Consider the following 19,342-nt stretch of genomic DNA (forward strand, 5'->3'; position numbering starts at 1 on the left):
TTAAAAATTCTTGCTCAAGAGAAATTTTTCTGCAGAAGTCCACAGAGCAAGGGCAGAAATCAGTTATTGATTCTCAAACATGTCTGGTGCTCTGCCCACAGTTGGAGCAGTCTGTGTGTGGAGGAGCTGAGGGCAGATTTGGACTGTGATGAGCAACCTGTCAGTGCATTTCAGTTGTTTTTCCATAGTGCCTGTGTAATTTCTAGTCAGTTGAGGTTGATGGGTCTGTGTCAACAGTCTTACAGACAAATTTAGAAAGCAAGTCAAATCACAGTGTTAGGTGTCAGTTGGCAACAGCAAAGAAGTAATTTTAAAAAAGAATGTAGAAGTTACTTTTATGATATGTAGTCTGTGACAAATTGCATTGAAACTTATTTTTTTCTTTCTTTCCAGCATGTTGTTCAATGTGTCTTTGTGGCTATTAGAACTATTGGTAATATCATGATTGTTACAACTCTGCTGCAATTCATGTTTGCTTGTATTGGGGTTCAGCTGTTTAAGGTAAGACACTCTCAGAACTTACAGTCCATCAAGAAAAGAAAAGCTGAATTGAATTCTTGGTGGTTTGCTGCTGGGACTGGGCTGGTCCCATCCTGAACCAATCATAGTATAAAAGCATTTATTCTGCATATTCTCCATTTTGTCATTGCTTTTTGTTTTTATGTGTAGGGAAAATTCTACAAGTGCACTGATGAGGCAAAACAGAACCCTGAAGAATGCCGGTGAGGAGATCTTTGGTCTAAGAATGTGACACATTTTGTTCTGAATAACTTAAACAGAGTGTATGGGCAGGCACTGTGCATGGGTCAGGCTGTTTAGGTTTGTGTAAATTGGGATTCTCATCTTAATCCCACTAGAAGACACAGGTTAGCAAGAAACTAAAACAAACATGAGGAGGCAATGTAAGAAACAGCTTTGAATAATACATTGAGTAACCCTGAGGTGAGTTCAGTATTTCACTAATGCCAGCTTCTTTCCCACAGGGGGATTTACATCGTTTATAAGGACGGAGATGTCGATAGTCCCATGGTCAAAGAGAGGGTCTGGCAAAACAGTGATTTCAACTTTGATAATGTCCTCTCTGCTATGATGGCCCTTTTCACAGTCTCCACCTTTGAAGGCTGGCCTGCGTGAGTGGCTCTCTGTTTGCACAGCGTTGTTACCAGAGTTGCATTTTCCAGAATAATTCACTATCATTTAGCAGACATTTTTGGGCAATAAAACAGTTTTAAGTGGTGGTGGGAAAAGGGAGGAAATAAAGAAACCTATTATCCTGAACCTGGGCACTTATCCCATATTTCAGGAAAAGTAAGAAAAGGTGAACTTTTTTTATATTCCTTGATTGCCAGTCTTGCTACATTTGCTATAAAGATCTTCTCCTCAGCTCTAATGGAAGTAACAATTCTAGATGCTTATTCATCAATGGCCCCTTAATAAGGTTAATTTGAAAGTTTTAGGCCTTCAAGTAAACCTTTTACTAAAAAATCAGACAGCAGTACACTCATAGAAAAATCTCAAAAGAGCTAACTGCCACTCACTGTTTCCCTAAATGAGAACATTTTGTTTAGGGAAATAAATAAATGCATGAAAACTACAAAAGCTTGGTCATTAACTTAATTATTTCAGAAAAAAAAATATGACCATGCGTGCTGTGATTCTTCTCATTTCTGTATTCTTGCAAGCACTATCAGTAAATAGAAGAAGAGATCAGTGAACATCAGACCATTTCAGAAACCTGTCCTCTTGAGTCTGCATATTTTACTATTTTCTCATGTTAATGGTAATAAAGATAAGATTTTGTTTGTTTTTCAGGCTGCTATACAAAGCAATTGATTCAAATGGCGAGAATGTAGGACCTGTGTACAACTATAGAGTGGAGATCTCCATTTTTTTCATCATCTATATCATCATTATTGCTTTCTTTATGATGAACATATTTGTTGGTTTTGTGATTGTTACATTCCAAGAACAGGGAGAACAAGAGTACAAGAACTGTGAGCTGGACAAAAATCAGGTTAAAATAAATAATGATTTCTTAAGCTTTGAAAGTAGCAGTTTTTGTTTATGCATGAAGAGCTTCCTTTCTGCTTTGGGGCAGAAGAGGGCACCAAACACATAATATTTATTAGTTTTTTTACTATCTGGGTATTTATTTAACTGGGTATTCAGGTGGTTGTACCTTTCTGTGAGCCCAACCCTTCAGTGTTTTTGTTGTGAAATGTGTCCACTAAGCCTGTTGGCTTCCTAGCATCTTGCTCTTTGGTGTCACATTAATAAGAATACAGCCAGGTTATCCTGAGGCAGAGATAGTCTTTACACTAAAAACTGGAAAATAGTTTTTGTGTTCCAAATAGTCTGAAAGTGTCCAAAATTCAAGTTTTCAAAATGTTCCACTTCTCAGCCCCATTTATTTAGAAATTCACAGGGGATATTCAGATTAAACTTACAAAAATCTGTCCCCATTTACTGTTTAATCCTTTGACTGAGAAACTCATAAGTCAAAAATTTTCAGGTGTTTTTGGCTGACTGCAACATACTTCATTTAAAAAAAGCCAAGCATGAGACTGTAGCTAGAATTTTTTCTCCACCATGTGCCCTGTTAATCAAGGCCTGTAAAAAATCCTCCAGAGACAAGTAGGAGGCCCAGCCCTGAAGATTTTGGGCACTAATAGATTGTGAGATGAATCCATGATGTTACTACATATATGATTTAACTGAGCTAGTAACACCTCCTCAGTATTTATTTTGCTGATTCTAGGGTTTTATGCTAGGCAAGCCCATTGGTGGTTGACAAGGGAGTAAAAACAAAACATGGTTTAGAGATGACTTAATAGTCCTGCTATATACTATGCCCATACATACTATAATATATTAGTGTATAAAGGCAAAACTCTCCAGAACTTCCATGAGCGTTATTTGATTTTTGCATGTGGCTGAGTAGTGGATATGGTTAGATACAGTTATAAATAATCAAGGATTGGTGAGCTCCTTGTGCACTTTATTAATGCTTAATAATAAAAGGCCCTAAATCCAGTGAGCAGACTGTTTTTGAGAGTTATATTGAACAATTTTCACTTAATGATTGTGTTCCCAGTTGATTATCTGCTGGGTTAGATTTTGACAGTTTTTGCTGTATTTGCTTTTCAGCGTCAGTGTGTAGAGTATGCCTTGAAGGCACGTCCCCTCCGTAGATATATTCCAAAAAATCCTTACCAGTACAAGTTCTGGTATGTGGTGAATTCTACTGGATTTGAATACATCATGTTTGTCCTCATCATGCTGAACACCCTTTGCTTGGCTATGCAGGTAGGAAAAGCAGGAACTCTCTCGAAGCTGTTGGCATAAATTGAGGGGAAGGATACAGGAGGTATAATGCCTTTAAATTATGGCAACCTGTATTTTTTTATGAAGTAGAATTTTAAAGAAAGCACTTCTGATTACAGTACTTTTCTGTGACATGTTCTAGTTGTCTCTATTTCCCTAGTATTTCAAATCTTGTTAAGAGAAAGCATGGTTTGAATTCAGTTTACAAAATCATTCTGCTTTTTTCAGCATAGTTGCATACACTGTCCTCTTAAAAATATACCTCCTACACACTGTGTTATTTTGTGACTAGCATACTTCAGGCTTTCTAAGCAGGTGTGATACAAGCCTGTGTAATTTTAAAACCTTGCATATAAAACTTGGGAAAATGTTATCTAATACTCCTCTTTTGAGGGAAGAAGTTTCTCTTTGGAGATTCCCTTATGATGTTGAGGAATGACAGTTTTGTTCTGCTCTGTGCCTAAAAAGAATAAATTTAAATAGTTCCATGCTTGACCAGGGATACTCAGCTAATCTTCCATGTATATAGATGTGCATCATACATTTTACTAGAAAATGTTTTCCTATCCTGATTTTTTTTGATTTTGTCTTAGGCTGCCTTGCTTTCACTTCATATTTAAGCCTTTACTTTTCTAAGTGTTTTATTTTTCATTCACAGCACTATGGACAGTCTAAGCTATTTAATGATGCCATGGACATTATGAATATGGTTTTCACAGGAGTGTTCACTGTTGAAATGGTTTTGAAACTGATTGCATTCAAACCCAAGGTAAGTTTAAGATATGCTTTAATTAGGTCATCACCAAAGGAATTAAGTATGATGAGTTTCACGCTTCTTGTATATTATTCAAAAAACAAAAATAACCAACATTGGGTGGGTACCTTTATCTATCAGAGAAATTATAATAGAAATGTAACTCCATGAAATGAAATGCAGATATAAGAAAAAGAAATCTAACAAAGTGGTCTATGAGATCTGGAGTATTTTGAGGTAATGAAAATGTCCCTTTCTAAGTCAGATAAATCATTTCCTGTTACAAGCATTACCACATCTCCTGTTCTGGATGCTACATTCATTACTTGACTCTAATATAATCTCCAGTAAAGACCTGTATCCTGTATAATTTCCCATTCTAAAATGCAAAATAATTTCCTTACTTTGTAAAATATAGCCAAGTATTACAAACATAAACATAAATAATTTACATATGCAATAGCCTTTATATATTTTTGTTTTCAGTTATATACACATAGTATTTGGTAGAAGGCCCCACACTGAGTGGTTCATTGCTTGTTTTAAAGGGACACTGTCAATATGAATGATGCAGACACTTTTTCAAAAGTATATTTACAAGAGAAACTGGTAACTATAATTGAAAAAAATATGAAACCATCCTGTGGTAGTTAATGCAGCCTTTTTGTTCAGTTCTCATACTGCATTTATGAAGTGCAGAAGTTAATGATGAACAAACAGACTAAATTTGTTTTTAGTACAAGGAAATTAATGTTTATTCTGGCTATGTAAACGAGTAAGACGTGTTCACCTGCTACACTTGGAATCTGAAAAAAGCCAGATGAGCCGTTTGAAGCTTACCACTCTCAGCATCCAAGGCTGGTCCTTTTCCTTTCCCACTGCCCTTCTTCTAGAGCAGCCAGGCTGGCTGCCCTGGGCTGGCTGTGGGCTGTGCCCTGTGTGAAGCTGCCCAGCCCCATCCCTGCTCTGAGCTGGGCATTGCTGTGCTGCAGCCCAGGCTGCAGCAGTGGGCAGCAGCTTGGCAGAGCTGCAACGCTATTTCTTCAGCTTGCATTTAGTACTGAGCTTGGCTGTACAGCCTGAGCTACTTGGTTTAAAGCCAGCTTTATTTTTGCCTGCAGAAGTGAAGAAATTATCCATCTCTTGAGATCTGGTGTTGAGATGTGAACTGTGGAGTTCGGGGTGAATGTTTACCCGCTCTCCCGTGGTCTCGCTCTGCACTGTCCAGTCCATTGTACATTTCTAATGAATTTCTTTGTATTTTTGTGTCAGCTATCTTATTTAAATGCTAAGGGTTTCACATTAAAAATAGCACAATATGAGGCCCCAGAGGAGATAGCTCAGCTGTGTGGACCACAGTGTCATGAGTATGCTGGTTGTGTTTCCTGATCTGTATTTCCTGTTCTATATCCTTGTTTTGCACAGAAGACTTTGCTGCATTTTATCATCTGCTTTTTGAAAGAAGATTGTGAATCCTTGTATGGTTCTCCATGCACTTGTGACTGTAGTCAGAAATAGCAGCTAATGCCAAACTCAGTGGTCTGATCATGAGTGTACAAATCACAGTGCTCCATTTGTACTGTGGGCTTCCTACTTGTTAGCAAATGCAATGTGTTAAAACTGGTCTCTAAGACTCTGTACAATCTGAGCTTTAATTCTGTTGCAACATGCTTCCTATCTGACTGGATGCTTTCACTGTGAGACATCCCTGGATCTGAACCCTGAGAGTTTGAAGTGCAGACACAGAAGGGCCAGTGGAAGGGTCTCCTATCCTGAATTTTGGTTCCCCAGAGGTGTAGAACACCTTAAACATTTTAATTAACAGGATAAGGTTTAAAGACCATGATGATAATCAGAATTTTGGAAGAGACTAATGAGCAGGAAGGGAATAAAGTATATTTACGGTTGTTCCTGTTATTCTTTGGAGGATGTAACCTTTTAAATTATCAGATACTCTTTAACAAAACCTATTGGCAACACATATTATATAATTCATTAATAATCAAAAATCAGATAGCAGCCTTAAGCAGAATTTTAATGTCTTTAATCTAAAGTTCAAAATAGATGCATGTTTAAAACAACAATTAATTGCTTTAACTCATATTTAAAGTTTAATAATAGTAGGAACAATCTGAAACCAAACTTTATGCTTTGGTTTAGGGTCCATGAGGAAAGATGAATAAATTTCTTCTATTTCTTCTAGTCTGTGTCACTGGTGGGTGGGTCTGTTAGGCTAGTCTGACAGAAGAAAGTTTTATTTATTAATTTTTTGCCTTTAAAAAGTTATTTCAGAGGTGTTCAAAGCATCAAATAAAAACTCCATTTAACTCTTTAAAAATTGGAATAGATTAAAACCTGTTTTATCTCATCTGCTTGACAGTGTCCCCTTAATATGCAGACAAAAGTCCTGTGAAAACGGTGATCTTTTGGTTTTGCTGGTCATATAAACCTAAGACTACTATAAATTATTGATGCTCTTCCTATGATATTGTGTTGTGTAAAACCAAGGCACTGCAGCCTGCCTTGCAGCTCTGAAATACATAAAACCTGGAGAAGTGCTCAATAGTAAAGGTGATGCTGAGTGTCTGGCACACTTGACTGGGAGATTGGATCACACAAGGCTTTGCAGAATGAGGCCCTAAATTTTCCAAGAGAGTACCAAAAGAACTAAAATATTTATGTGGTAGATGTATGGAAACATATTTTGTTGCTAATTCTCTATGCCTACCTATTCCCCAGGATTTGTGATTTTGTCCTTCGGCATTTCTCAATGAGCAAATTTTTCATAATATAAGCTAAAAGAACAAGTCTTTTTCCTCACATTTGCTAAAATCTGTTACTCAGCATGGTTCAGTGCCGTTCAAAACAAAATCCAGCTATGGAATCCAAAATAATTCATCCGCACATACCGTATGTACAGCCTCCTGGTAGCCAGTTGTTGCTTAAACTTGTAATGATTTTCCATGTCGTTTTACATCAGATTTTTGTAAGAAAAAAGGAAAGATGGCTAGTAAGTGAATTGATCTTGGGTCCTTGCAGTGGTGAAAACAACTTATTTGCATGATGTTTATTTGCTGTGACTTGTCCATTCCTCCCTTTTCCAAAACCATCTTTATTTTCTCTTAGTTTTTTGTTTATTTGTATGCTTTTGCTTTACATATTAGTTTGAACAATATTTGTCTATACTGATGGAAAAGGTTTCATAAAATAAATAAATAAATGTGTAAATTATTTTAGCTGTAAAGTGTTTTAGCTGTATTGAATCAAAATGTGATTTTTTTATTTCAGTGCTTTATCTTGTAGCATGTCTAGTAAAGCAACTTTTTCTATAGCTGAAATTATCCTTTATTTGGAGGAACTTTTTTGGTTCCTTTGTAGAGAAAGATGGATAGCACAGCTCAGGATCATGCTGATTATGTGTTTGCTGTTCTCCAGTAGCCTCTTATTTTGTGTATATATAGATAAAATATTGGTATTCTAAAATCAAGGAAGATACTTAGAAATAAGGAATGTGAATGGTCAGAAAGAATATGATGAGAGCAGCTCCCTTTCTTTGGGTGGCAGCTGCTAATCTCATTAGGATTATAAATTTCAGTATTGTTGGGTGCTTCAGTGTGCTTCTCAGTAAAGCTTGGGAATGGCTTGTTCCCATGAGCAGGAAGAATAAGGAGGGAGCAGCAGGGAATTGTGCAAGAGCTCTTTGGAGTGGAGGCAATTCTTCAGGAGGCCAAATCCAAGAGCACTGGCTTTTGCCCCAAAACTGGAATTGATGGTTGATCCCAAGAAACCAGAGAAGTGCAAAGGGTTGTAGAGATAACAATACTCCGATCTATTTTCCTCTTTCAGCCTCTTTGAAGGAATGATGGTAGCAGTTTGTGTTTTAAAAAAGTAGCATTAGGAACATAATGAGCCTTTCCTGACCCTGCTTCCTCTCCAAGAATGTGGAGCTGTTGCCTACTGTAGCAGCTCTCTCATAGTCTCCATGAGGAAATTTCCACTCAAAATAAGCCTTTTTTCAAATATTATTGTAATCAGGTGCATTAAACTGTGAAATTGCTAGAAATTCTAACAGTTTAAAATCTTGAGAAAAATATCAGCCCAATTCTAAAATCGGTTTTGGAACTGATTTTTCTTTTCTCTGCTAACAACTCATGTAATAACTTAAACTACTCAGCTAAAACATTATCTTAGAGCAAAGAGTGTAATAAAAAGTGTAACTAGATATAAGGTTAGATTAGCAAGTTTGTAATTTTAAACTTCTTGCTAAATGTATTATTTTAGAGCTTCAATAGTGGCCGAGAAGTCAGTATTTTAAAATTAATTACCTAGAAATGTACATGTACAAAATGTACATTCCAGCTATTCTCATGTGATGCACATTCTTTAGTCATGGTAGACTGATACTTTTACATATATTTGAATGAGGTAAAGAGCAAGTTCAGTAATTTTTGCAGCTCTGGATTTCTATAAGTAGGAAAAAGCCACATATTGCAGAAACCTCCGGTGTCCATAGTAATCTTAACAATTGTAATACATCTTGATTTGTTCCACGCTGGAACCTACCTGGAGGATTCTTCTGAAGTACCTCTTTGCTCAAATGTGCTGTTTTATGCCCACAGTCAGCCAATTGCATTATAGACCTTTATAACCTTTGCAGCCATGTCCCAGGAACACACATGTGGGGAATATTTAAAGGCATAAAATGTCAGAAGGGTGGTGGAGCAATTGATGAAAATTTTCAGACACTGAAATTGGTGGGTTTTCAGACACCGAACTGGCTGCACCAGCCCAAAGCATTAAGAAATAGTTCAGGTTGCTGTGGTTCACTGGCTTCACTGGCTACAGAATCACCCTCTGACTTCAAATGTAGGATGAGTTCCTATATTAGACCTAGTTTATGAATAGAAGATTAAGTCAGTTCTCTAATCTTTATGCACAGTTTCACATTAATTACTGTGCATGTTTAGCCAGTGACGAGATGTGACCCTTTGAATATTTTTACCAACCACTTAGATAAGGCTATCACAAACTCCTTGATGATAAGGAAGTTTCAATTGGCTTGGTCTTGCAGAAATATAATGAAAGGAGTCTTGTTGTCCTCATTAGGGTATTTATGTTAGAATTTTTCAGCCTTGCTAGAAGCCCAAAACCAATTTTGGATGATGGCTTGCTTGCCAACATCATGCTTATCTGATGGTGTGTTCTGCATGTGTAGAGTGTGTGTGTGTCTGTGTGTGTGTCTGTACATGTATATATATAATTATATATATACACACACATGCACATATATGTTGCTTTTCCTTCAGTAGGCAATATTGTTTGGTTTTGTTTTGTTTTCTCATTAGACCACAGGTTTTGTTTAACTAATTTCTGTTTATGCAAAACTAAACAGAAGTATGCAAATATTTGACATTTCATGTGTAATCACAAACGTTTGCACCCTGCCTGCTCTGTTCAGGGCTATTTTAGTGATGCCTGGAATACGTTTGACTCCCTCATCGTTATTGGCAGCATAGTAGACGTCGTTCTCAGTGAAGCTGATGTGAGTATATCCCAGCTTACTTTCCCCAGTCCCTACTTCTCTCTCTCTGTCTCCCCACTATTTCCATCATCTGGACAAGTCACAGATTTTGATCTGATGTTTCTAAAGTTTTGAGTACAGACCAGTCATAGGTCAATTATGTTGATATGGGAAATAAATAGCCTTTTTTTTCTACCAATCTTTTTTAGCTATGAAAGGGAAAGTTTAGATTGTATAGTGGTACATCAGAGAAGCCTAGAGTGTTTCTGTGTTATAACACTGTCCTTTTCTTCTCTTTTTCTGTTTGTGTTTTTCTCTTGCTCTCTTTCTGCTGAATGCTTGTCCTAACAGCACTATTTCACTGATGCATGGAACACTTTTGATGCCTTAATTGTTGTTGGTAGCGTCGTTGATATTGCTATAACAGAAGTTAATGTAAGTAGCAACTGTTCATGCACTAAAAATTAATTACTGTCATCAAGAAATACAGAAAATGTAAACTTAATCCCAAAAAAGCCCTATTTTATAAAAGTATGTTTAATCCTGGAATCGAAGATCAAAACACTGATACAGATGTGTGTACAAGCTGCTGTAATTTATTTATATACTTTTATAGCTGCACATGCACACAGCACAGTGAGACAATAAAAATTGTTTTTCTATATATGCACAGAAAATATTAAAAAAAAGTAAGTTGATGGTACTCTCTTACTTGAAGCCCATTGCTTTTTGTAGATAACTTGACCAAGATAATTCAAGATTCTGTAAGTTTTCAGTGGCTTGTTTTAACAAATGATGATTTCTTTTTCTGTGAGAAGTTTAGGTTTGGAGAGCATTCATATCTCATGAGGTAGCAGAAGAAAGCCACACAGAAAGTCAGTCTTTCCATGCTGTGGAAAATAGAATGTTTATTTTTTTCCCAGTCCTTTTGCTTTTCATATCCTGCAGTAAGTGTTTGGAAGTTTGAATTACTCTTAAAGGACTTGGAAAACTCCATCATTTACCAGAATTTTGTCTGATAGCTATTGCACATAATAGGTGTTTGAGCAACAGATTCACCTTGAAATTGCTTCCTGGTCTTGTGTTAAACTGTGAGAATCCAAGAACTAACTTACTTTTTGGAAAGAAAATGGAGAAGATGAGAGAACATGGGAGCAGAAAATTTTATCCCGACCTTTGGATTTCAGACTGATTTTTCTCAGTTCTCTGGGGATGGATCTTTCTGTGAACTGAAGGAACCTGAGCTGACAGGGAGGGTCAGTCAGCCCAGAACTGCAGTGTCCCTTTGAGACTTTTCTTTAAGTATAATTATTCTTCATGGGCCACGTTTTTAAAAGCTGCCTCTGCTTTATTTTTGATATTTTTCCCCCCTCTGTTTTGTTTAGTTTATGGTTTGTTTTATTTCTCTAGAAAAGTTTTGCATTTAGACTTACAGCTCAAGTATTTGCAATTTACGCACAATTTCCATTCATAGTAATACAGGTGTAGGTGAGCACCGTATTTGAACAAAGTAAAAAGACAAATCATTTAGAATGGCTTTCCCTCATAACTGCAAAAGGTATTTGATTGTGAAGAGATTGAGGGACAGCCCAGAGGTGCTTCCATGACCAAAGCAGACCTGTCTGTATTCAGCACCATGTGGGCAGTGTTAATTGGACAGCACTCCTTGTAAACATTGGGCTTTAGCAATTCTCACAGCTCGCTTGAAAATATTCTGGAGACTAAGTAATGATATCCAAGATAAGTACACACTACAGTCAACAACCAGCACTGCCATTTCTTAGTTTTCATGTTATTCTCACAAGGGAAAAATGCTCATCTTTGATTTCTTTTATTTTTGCACAGCAGACTCTCTGTGTACTAAGCATTGTCTGTTTCTGGTCTTGCCACTTTTCTGTGCTTTGTTCGTGCAATAAGGTATTATGGTTTCTAAATATTTCTGGCCTTGATTTCCCATTTTCAACATGAAACATTTATTGCTGCAGAGTGTCCAGGGAAATTTCTTACGTTTTTACTTTCATTGTTTTGATTCTACTGAACTATTCCTACAGGAGTAGTTTAGTGTAAATTTCTGTCATCCAGATCCAGTATTTCAGAATCTTTTTCTCAATATTTTTTCAGCATTCTGAATTGTGCCATTCCACCTGTACTTGTTATCTCAGGCAGTGATTCTGGGAAATCTACATCTCTGCTGAGATGCTAATGAGACTTTGTTTCCAATGGGATTTCAAGCATGATTCAAACAGCACCTATGAAAATTCCCACTAGAGAAACTTCTTAATCTGAGGAAGCTCAGACTTGTTTGAGGGCTGATTTGGAGTAGGGTAAATCACCAGCACTGACAGAAAATCAGATCTTGTCACCGTTCTAATGGCAGGGGCAAAACCAGCTTGATTGAGCAGTGCAAAGGAGACCTGAGTGTGAATATTTCATGTCCTCAGTGTGAACTAAACACTGCTATGGGATCACAGATGGGGTGGCTGGGATTGCCCCGTGCTGTGCAAACAGCTCAGCATCACCTGGGGATGCTTAGATCCTGTGGAAAGGCCAGTGAGCTCTTCTAGCACACAACAACTGACCCAGTTTTTCACAGGAGAATGGATTGGACTGTCTAGGTACACATTGCCTTGATTTCAATATTAAATACTGGAAAATAAATGTCATCTCTTTTATTTTGTTAATTTTTTAAACATTTTATAGGAATATATATGCTTCCCTGAGGCTGATTCTTCTGATCCAGTAACCTCCCGTTCTCACATAATCCAGGAAATTACTATGATTTGAATATTTTTGGTGCCTGTGGAATTCAGTCTTTAATGTATTAAGCAATTTACAGGATTGTTCAGCATTCTCAAGGACTGGATCAGTGACCAAATCAAGAAATGAACCACCTCAGAGCAACATATATTTTGGCAATAAAATATTGTCTGTGATTATCTTTTTAGTTTTCTCTTTTATTTAATATCCCTTCCTTCAACCTCCTTCTTTTATGAACCTAATTGGTTTTCATGTTCATTTTATTTTTAGAAATTATTAGAGGCAAGTATATATAAGTAAATATACATGTGGTATAGCAATAAAAAAATTAAAATCACTACTAAACCCTATATCATTACTTCTGGTTTCTGTGGCCTTTTGTTTTCAGAAACCTTCACATGTCATGCAAGATCTTGTGTGGTCATAGAAATGGTTATATTTCAATTAAAAATGCAGAGTAATAATTGGCAGACACAAAGTGTGGTCAGTCCAGTTTGGGAGAGGGATGTATATAACTGATGAGAAAGAGAGAAATAAATTTGGAATAAAATCTGAATAAATAAGTTGTTAAAAGGAAATAACATACGAGTTTCAATCTGGCCTGACTGTATAGAAATGATCATATTTGTCAGCTCAGAAGCCATTTAGATGACCAACACTGAATGACTTAGAAGCATGATCACATTGTTGCAGTAGTGGTTGTGAAGGTTTTGATACACATGTTTTATTTAAGTTTCTTTTACCATTCATATGCTGCCAAAATGTTGAGAAAATAATGGAATTTCCCTTTCCTAATCTTTTATGTAAATTATTAATGCCATCTTTATAGGACTGTTTTTATTCCTCACATAAAAATACCCTTCAGGTTTTCTGCTAAAATAGGGTTTAAAGGAACAACATTTCTGCCTTCCTCCTGAGGCCCTCAGGAAAACCCACCTGTCTTGAACCCTGATCTTGTGCTTGTGGGGAGGAGTGGAGTAAAGCCCCATGTCTGCCTCCTGTAAGAGATTCAGGATTCAGCTTTGAACAGGAGCAGTCCAATTTAGTTTGAGTACAACTTTATGCACCCCTATCATATGTTAGAACAGCTGCTGGGGCTAGTAATTTGTATTTTTGGATACTGTTGATATATTTTGTAAACTTTTGCAGACATCTCTCTTTAGGCTTAAGGGTAGGTCAGAAAACTGTTCTCATACAGCTTTGCTTTCATTAATGTGAAGTCTTAGTGCAATATCAAATCTCTGCACTGTTGTAATATCTAATTTAGAGGAAGAAATATTTTTTTAAATTTTCATTATCTATCATATAATAACATATTAATTGTGAATGTAGAACTTAAATACATATTTTACAGGGGAAGAGACACTTATAAAAAATATTTTCAGGGGTTTCTCACATTGATTTAAAATTTTAATTAGTTGATGTCTATGGGCGTTTGGTTCATGTTGAACAGGGAATATAGAGAGCACTAATAAGACCACAAAGAAAATTTCTTGCTCACATCTGAATTGCAGTAACTATTCTCAGAACAAATTGTGTGTGATTAGTGTGTTTATGCACATGGACTCACAGCACACATTTCTGGAGATATTTTGGCAACCTGAATGTTTTGCTGTATATGCTATTGTCATCATGTGTGTTTGTCATTCAGTTGCTTCCTTCTTTAATTTTGGTGATGAGGACTTTATCATCACATGTCATTTGTTCTGACATACTCTTGGACCCTTTGGCACAATATGTAAAAAAGAAGCTTTTGACCAGCACCATTTACTAACATCACTGGTTTTCACCATATTTATTTTTTGTTTAAGCACAGAGTTTGCTTCCAAGGCATGATACAATCTGTTTCACACTGTTCACAGTTTGACACTGAAGTTCTTTATAGTCAGGGTGTTTCTTTTTAACATTTGTTGCAAACATTTGTGTAACAAGGAGTTCCTGTTTAGGAAATGTGATAAATTTTTCGTAAGCAGCATTAGTACTTAACCAAAATTGGTAGCAGGTTGCAAACATTTTCATCAGTGAGACAGAAATTTAGGCTGATCATTGGTTATATTTTTTTGAGGATTGCGATTGAGGAAGAAAATTGTTGCACTTCAATTAAGTGAAAAAGAAAAATCATGTATTACTGCCTATTTTAAGTATTTAAGGGCTGGCTCAAGATTCCATGGCTATGAGGAGCTTTGCTGAGCTGGGCTCTGATGTGGCTGGTCCATGGCTGACAGAACAGCAGAACAATGGAGTGTCTGTGCTCATTCCCCTCACTGTCTGCCAGCCAGGCAGGGAAAGCAGAAACTATTTATTCCAGCTGGGACCATTACCAGACAGAAGCACACCTGTCATCTTAGGAATCCCCAGTTTTTGGGGGACAAAAAAAATCCTAGTAATGACCAGCCAGTCCCAAAGCATTTGGGACTGAGCAGCATTGGAATGATTGGTGGAAAATGAGGGGAAAGATCAAAAGATGAGGCTGGAGGTAGATTGTCTGGCCACAGGTAATATTTTTATTTGCCTTCTTATATCTTTATTTGCCTGTCAGCAGATACCATCCCTCTGCTCAGCCTGTCCCCCTCAGTCTCAAGTCCATTCTAATACCTCCCTACATGTAGAAAATCAAAATGTGCCACCCTCTTATGTGTGTGTGTGCACATAATGTCACTGGGGCTGCAAAGCAGGCTGTGTGCTTGGGGGCTGTCTGGTTTTCCCTTATCTGTAGGAAGTAGACACTCTGTCAGTCTGTCTGTTATTGTTGCTGAAGATTGTCTTTATCTCAGTTTCCCAGATCTGAGCATTGCTTCATGCTGGATGGACACATGTAACCATTAACTAATTTTGTCTCCCAGATGAGCATTTCCTTTATAAATAAGTATAAAAAATGGATTTTTTGTTGTGGTATATCACTACACTAAGCTTCATTAAAATTGCCAATAGTAAAATTAACTAAGCTGCTGGAGGGAAATGCCAAAGAGGGTGAAAAGTAGATACACCCTAAAATGTCAAATCCAAAACACTTGCCCAGTGATGAATACTTTCAGCTTCATTAGTAAAAACTCCTCTTGTATCAGGAGTTCTTACATTGTTTCTAGCATTTATCTCCACCTTGGCATTATAGTACAATTTACTTTTTGTGAACAGTGTTTTTATTTTTCATTACTGGCCTGCACTTTCCAGTGTCCATAATTTGTAATCTCTTGCATATGACATCCAAACTCTCCCCAGCAGCCTCAGATCAGCCATCAGAAACAGGCAATTAGGGTTTCTTAGTCCAAAGAGGGATCTGAGAGGGGAGTGTGCATTGGGCAGTCCTGGGCACACACCACTGTGCAAACACAAATCCCTTCAGTGACCTCCTGACAAAAAATAAAATGAGAGATCACCATTCCAGAGCAGCTCCAATAGAACTGATCACAGAGTTTGACTAATCTGACCTCTGTATTTTTAAAAGTGAGAATTAAGAAATTACTAAGAGGGTTATATGTAGGAAACATGTTTTTACTGACTTTTCCTTTTGAGATTTTTTTTTCCCATAACCATGACATAATGGAAACTCATTAGTTTTTTGTTTGGAAAAGTGATTAAATAAAAATATGAAGGACCAAAGTATCCTTTTTCTGCTGTTATCTATCCCATTATATATTGACATCCTTATACTGATGCTAACTTATTTGGGGCCCGATCCTGCTCCCATAAAATGCAGTGGGAAAAATTCCCAAATGCCAAATTGGGAAATGTGAAATTTTATTTCATTTATATTAGTGTCAATTTGTGATGATACTGTAATTTAATCTCATCTCTATCTGTCAAATACTATGTTCAGGTTTTGATCATACAAAATACCAAAGCAAATTAAGTAATTTGCTCACTATTTAAGAGAGTATCAAGCTCAACCTGAGTCAGTCACCAGAGATTAATATGACATTTCAGGCTTCATCTGCAAAAGGTGTAATTAAACCTTTTTTCTTTAAAGCTTCAGATTTAAAGGATTTTTATCTGTGCTAAAAAGTCAGTAGCAGTGTGGGTCTGTGTGCATTGGTGCAGGTTTGGGATTGATTTAGGTAGGCAGCTTTGCAAGACTGCTTCCGTGATCTGTGATATTTTGACATTTATGGTGTTTGTGATAATGAATTTTTTATTAATTCTATTTTGATGATTTTATTTCAAATTGTTGAAATATACAGAGAATTTTTAATGAAGCAGTTGTCTTCCCTTAGCAGCAAATTTTCCATCTATTTTATATTAGTTCTTAGAAAGTTTAGATGTTACAGCCTGTTTTACAAATACTCTGCTTGCTGAAGTTTAATAAGAAGATTTTGTTTTGGTTAATTTAATGCATAAATTTAGTAATAAACCCTTATACAGTTAAAAACCTCTTTGTTTTAGTATATATTGACGTCCTATCAACAGGGCAGTAATGTATCCATACCTTGCACATAGTTAAGCAAACCACTATTTTTACCTCATTTTCCCCTCTTGATGCCTTTATATGAAATATGTTTTGAAAAAAATAATAGAGAACATAATCAGTATTTTAATAGCGATTCGATTTTTTAAAAAGTACTACCTCTTGTTGCTTTTCTTTGCCGTAATAAGTTTGCATAATATATTTTCAGCGGAATCAGCTCCTTTCTTTTCCCTTCCTTCTCCTCAAGTTTTATCTTGAGTGCCAGCAGTCTGTGAGATCTGAGTAGGTGAAGTGTGGCACTGAGTGTGGCTGGTGCAGCCACAGCGTGCTGGGAGCAGCTCTGGGGTGGCATTGTGCTCACTGCTGCTCTGAGTGACAGGAATTGTTGAAAGCTGCCTCTATAAAAGCAGGATATTTTAGGCAAGAGGGTAAGACTGGGATCAAACATCCAGAATCCTGTTTTTTTCTAGCGCTATAAATATTTTTAAAGACACTCCAATTTTGGAAGAAGCTGCTGCGAGTTTGTCATTGCACAAGCAAGCACAGAACATTGGTCCTTCAAGATTTGCTGCCTGCTCTGCAAAGTGTGTGACCATTTAGACTCTCAGGAAAGTTTCTTCCAAAATCACACAGAGATAATAAAAGGAGAAAAGTGAGATGTTCCTCGCAGCATACAGAGTTTGGCTCTGTGAGCAAGAAGCCATGTGAGCCTCTCTGCTCCCTGTAGCACCTGGGGCTGCACAGATCTGTTCCAAAAGGATAATTGAAATCCTGATCCCTTTGTCCATGCCTGCTCCTGCTCCCTCAGCTCAGGTGTGGGGAGAGAGTTCAAGAGTTGCCTCCAGGGCAGGCTCAGCCTCCGGGGCGTGGGGCTGAGGACCTTTGTGTGTCCCTTTGTCCTTGCCCTGAGCCACCCCACAGGAATTCACTTTGCTGTAAGGGTGATGCACACTCCTGGTGTGGTACCAAACACAATTGCTTGGCTCTGGTTAGATTCCAGTGATGGAATAATTAATCTTCAAAAAGAGCAGAGCAGAAAAGGACCTTGAAAGGCTAGTTTGGCCCCAAAGCTTTGTTCTTTGAGTCTTAGGTGGGCTTCCTGCTGTGATTTCATACAACCTGTGGAAATTGATGGCTAACATTTTTTGGCCTACGTAGGACCAGATCTTTTATTTTGTATTTACTTTCCACTGAATATTTTAAACATGTTTTATACCAGCAGTTTTTATTATGAGTCAGCCAACATTGTTTTAGCGTGAGTTAGCCAGCATGAACAGATAAGAGGATGGTTTAATAAGGGAATTAATGTTTTGTTCAGGACATATATTAAGTTGAAAGATGTTAATTTTCATTTAGACATTTAAAATGTTCTTAATTTTGCTTATGGTTAAGCTAACTTTTCAATCTTTTATTTGATTTTAATATTTAATGTTCTTAATTTCTTAAAGCCAAAGCCAACTGAAACAGTCACAACTGATGAGTCTGGGGTAAGATCAGTAAAGCGACCCCAGTGGTTTTGCCTCTACTTGAGTTTATTCTTTTTACCATGTCTTTTTTCCACCAAGTTTTTCTGTATTTTTCATTTTTGTCTGACTGCAAAGGTGTTATGCAGTGGTTTGCATTCATTGTCAGTGTTCTATTGGAGTCTATTACAAACAAACCCAATATGATCCTATTAACAAACCAGAAAACTTGGAAATGCATGTGGTGTGTGAAGCATTTCTACAGGTCCTGTGTTTTCAGCATGTAATTTTTCCTTTCATATCATGGTTATCAAGGTGAACAGGCTCTTGAGATACATTTCCAAATCTTACCTCTTCCACCTTTGCATTTTATGTTGTTTTTCTGGAAGTGTTGCATGTTTGAGTTTGTATTTGGTTTGACTTCTCCTGATGCTCTTCAGAACTCTGAGGACAGCGCTCGGATCTCCATCACTTTTTTCCGTCTCTTCCGTGTGATGAGGTTGGTGAAGCTGCTGAGCAGAGGAGAAGGAATCAGAACATTACTCTGGACATTCATCAAGTCATTTCAGGTTAGCACAAGTTATTTATTTGCTTTATAATTGCAACCATTTATACACCAAATTTTAGGAAGCAATGCCCTGTAGAATGCAAAAAATATTTATTTGATTTAATGTTATCAATAGTGACATATTTAAGTATATATGCATACTAATGCCAAAACTAATTTTGCCAATTACTTCTGGGAGTCTAATTTAATATTAGCTGTTACTGTGAGGTTTCTATGGTACTACTGGAAAAATATTTGGCATATTTGAAAGAGATCGGATAGGTTTGATGTACATAGGTCTCATACTTCTTCATACATTTTTACTAGGTGACTGGAAAATAAGAATTTAACACATATTTTACATAAAACCAATTTCATAAGTGAAATAGATACTTGAATCATTGTTCCTGAAAACTGATGAATGTGAAGTTAACAAAACTCTGTGACTGTACGGAAGGAAGTATCTGTGTGTTAGAATCAGTAATGAAAGCAAAATTAAAAACACTAAAGGTGATCCTTCCCTCTGGATTGCTGGCAGAAGTAATTTAAAATACAGTGAAGCTGGTATACATTG

General features: G+C 36.9%; 1 protein-coding gene across 12 annotated transcripts in view; it reads left to right on the plus strand.

Moving 5' to 3' along the window:
- The window catches only part of CACNA1D (calcium voltage-gated channel subunit alpha1 D), a 167,715-nt gene that overhangs the window by 116,837 nt on the left and 31,536 nt on the right, over positions 1–19,342 (plus strand). For 7 of the 12 annotated variants that reach the window (XM_021533037.3, XM_021533101.3, XM_031505912.2 and 4 more), the window contains 10 exons: positions 394–501; positions 670–722; positions 984–1,130; positions 1,813–2,014; positions 3,148–3,306; positions 3,983–4,093; positions 9,537–9,620; positions 9,951–10,034; positions 18,207–18,245; positions 18,662–18,790. In XM_021533037.3, the coding sequence (XP_021388712.2) occupies positions 394–501; positions 670–722; positions 984–1,130; positions 1,813–2,014; positions 3,148–3,306; positions 3,983–4,093; positions 9,537–9,620; positions 9,951–10,034; positions 18,207–18,245; positions 18,662–18,790 (1,116 nt within the window). The remainder of the gene's footprint in view (positions 1–393; positions 502–669; positions 723–983; positions 1,131–1,812; positions 2,015–3,147; positions 3,307–3,982; positions 4,094–9,536; positions 9,621–9,950; positions 10,035–18,206; positions 18,246–18,661; positions 18,791–19,342) is intronic. The other 5 variants (XM_021533117.3, XM_021533109.3, XM_021533055.3 and 2 more) reach the window with 2 other exon arrangements.

This window comes from Lonchura striata, chromosome 12 (genome assembly GCF_046129695.1).
Source record: "Lonchura striata isolate bLonStr1 chromosome 12, bLonStr1.mat, whole genome shotgun sequence".
NCBI lineage: Eukaryota > Metazoa > Chordata > Aves > Passeriformes > Estrildidae > Lonchura > Lonchura striata.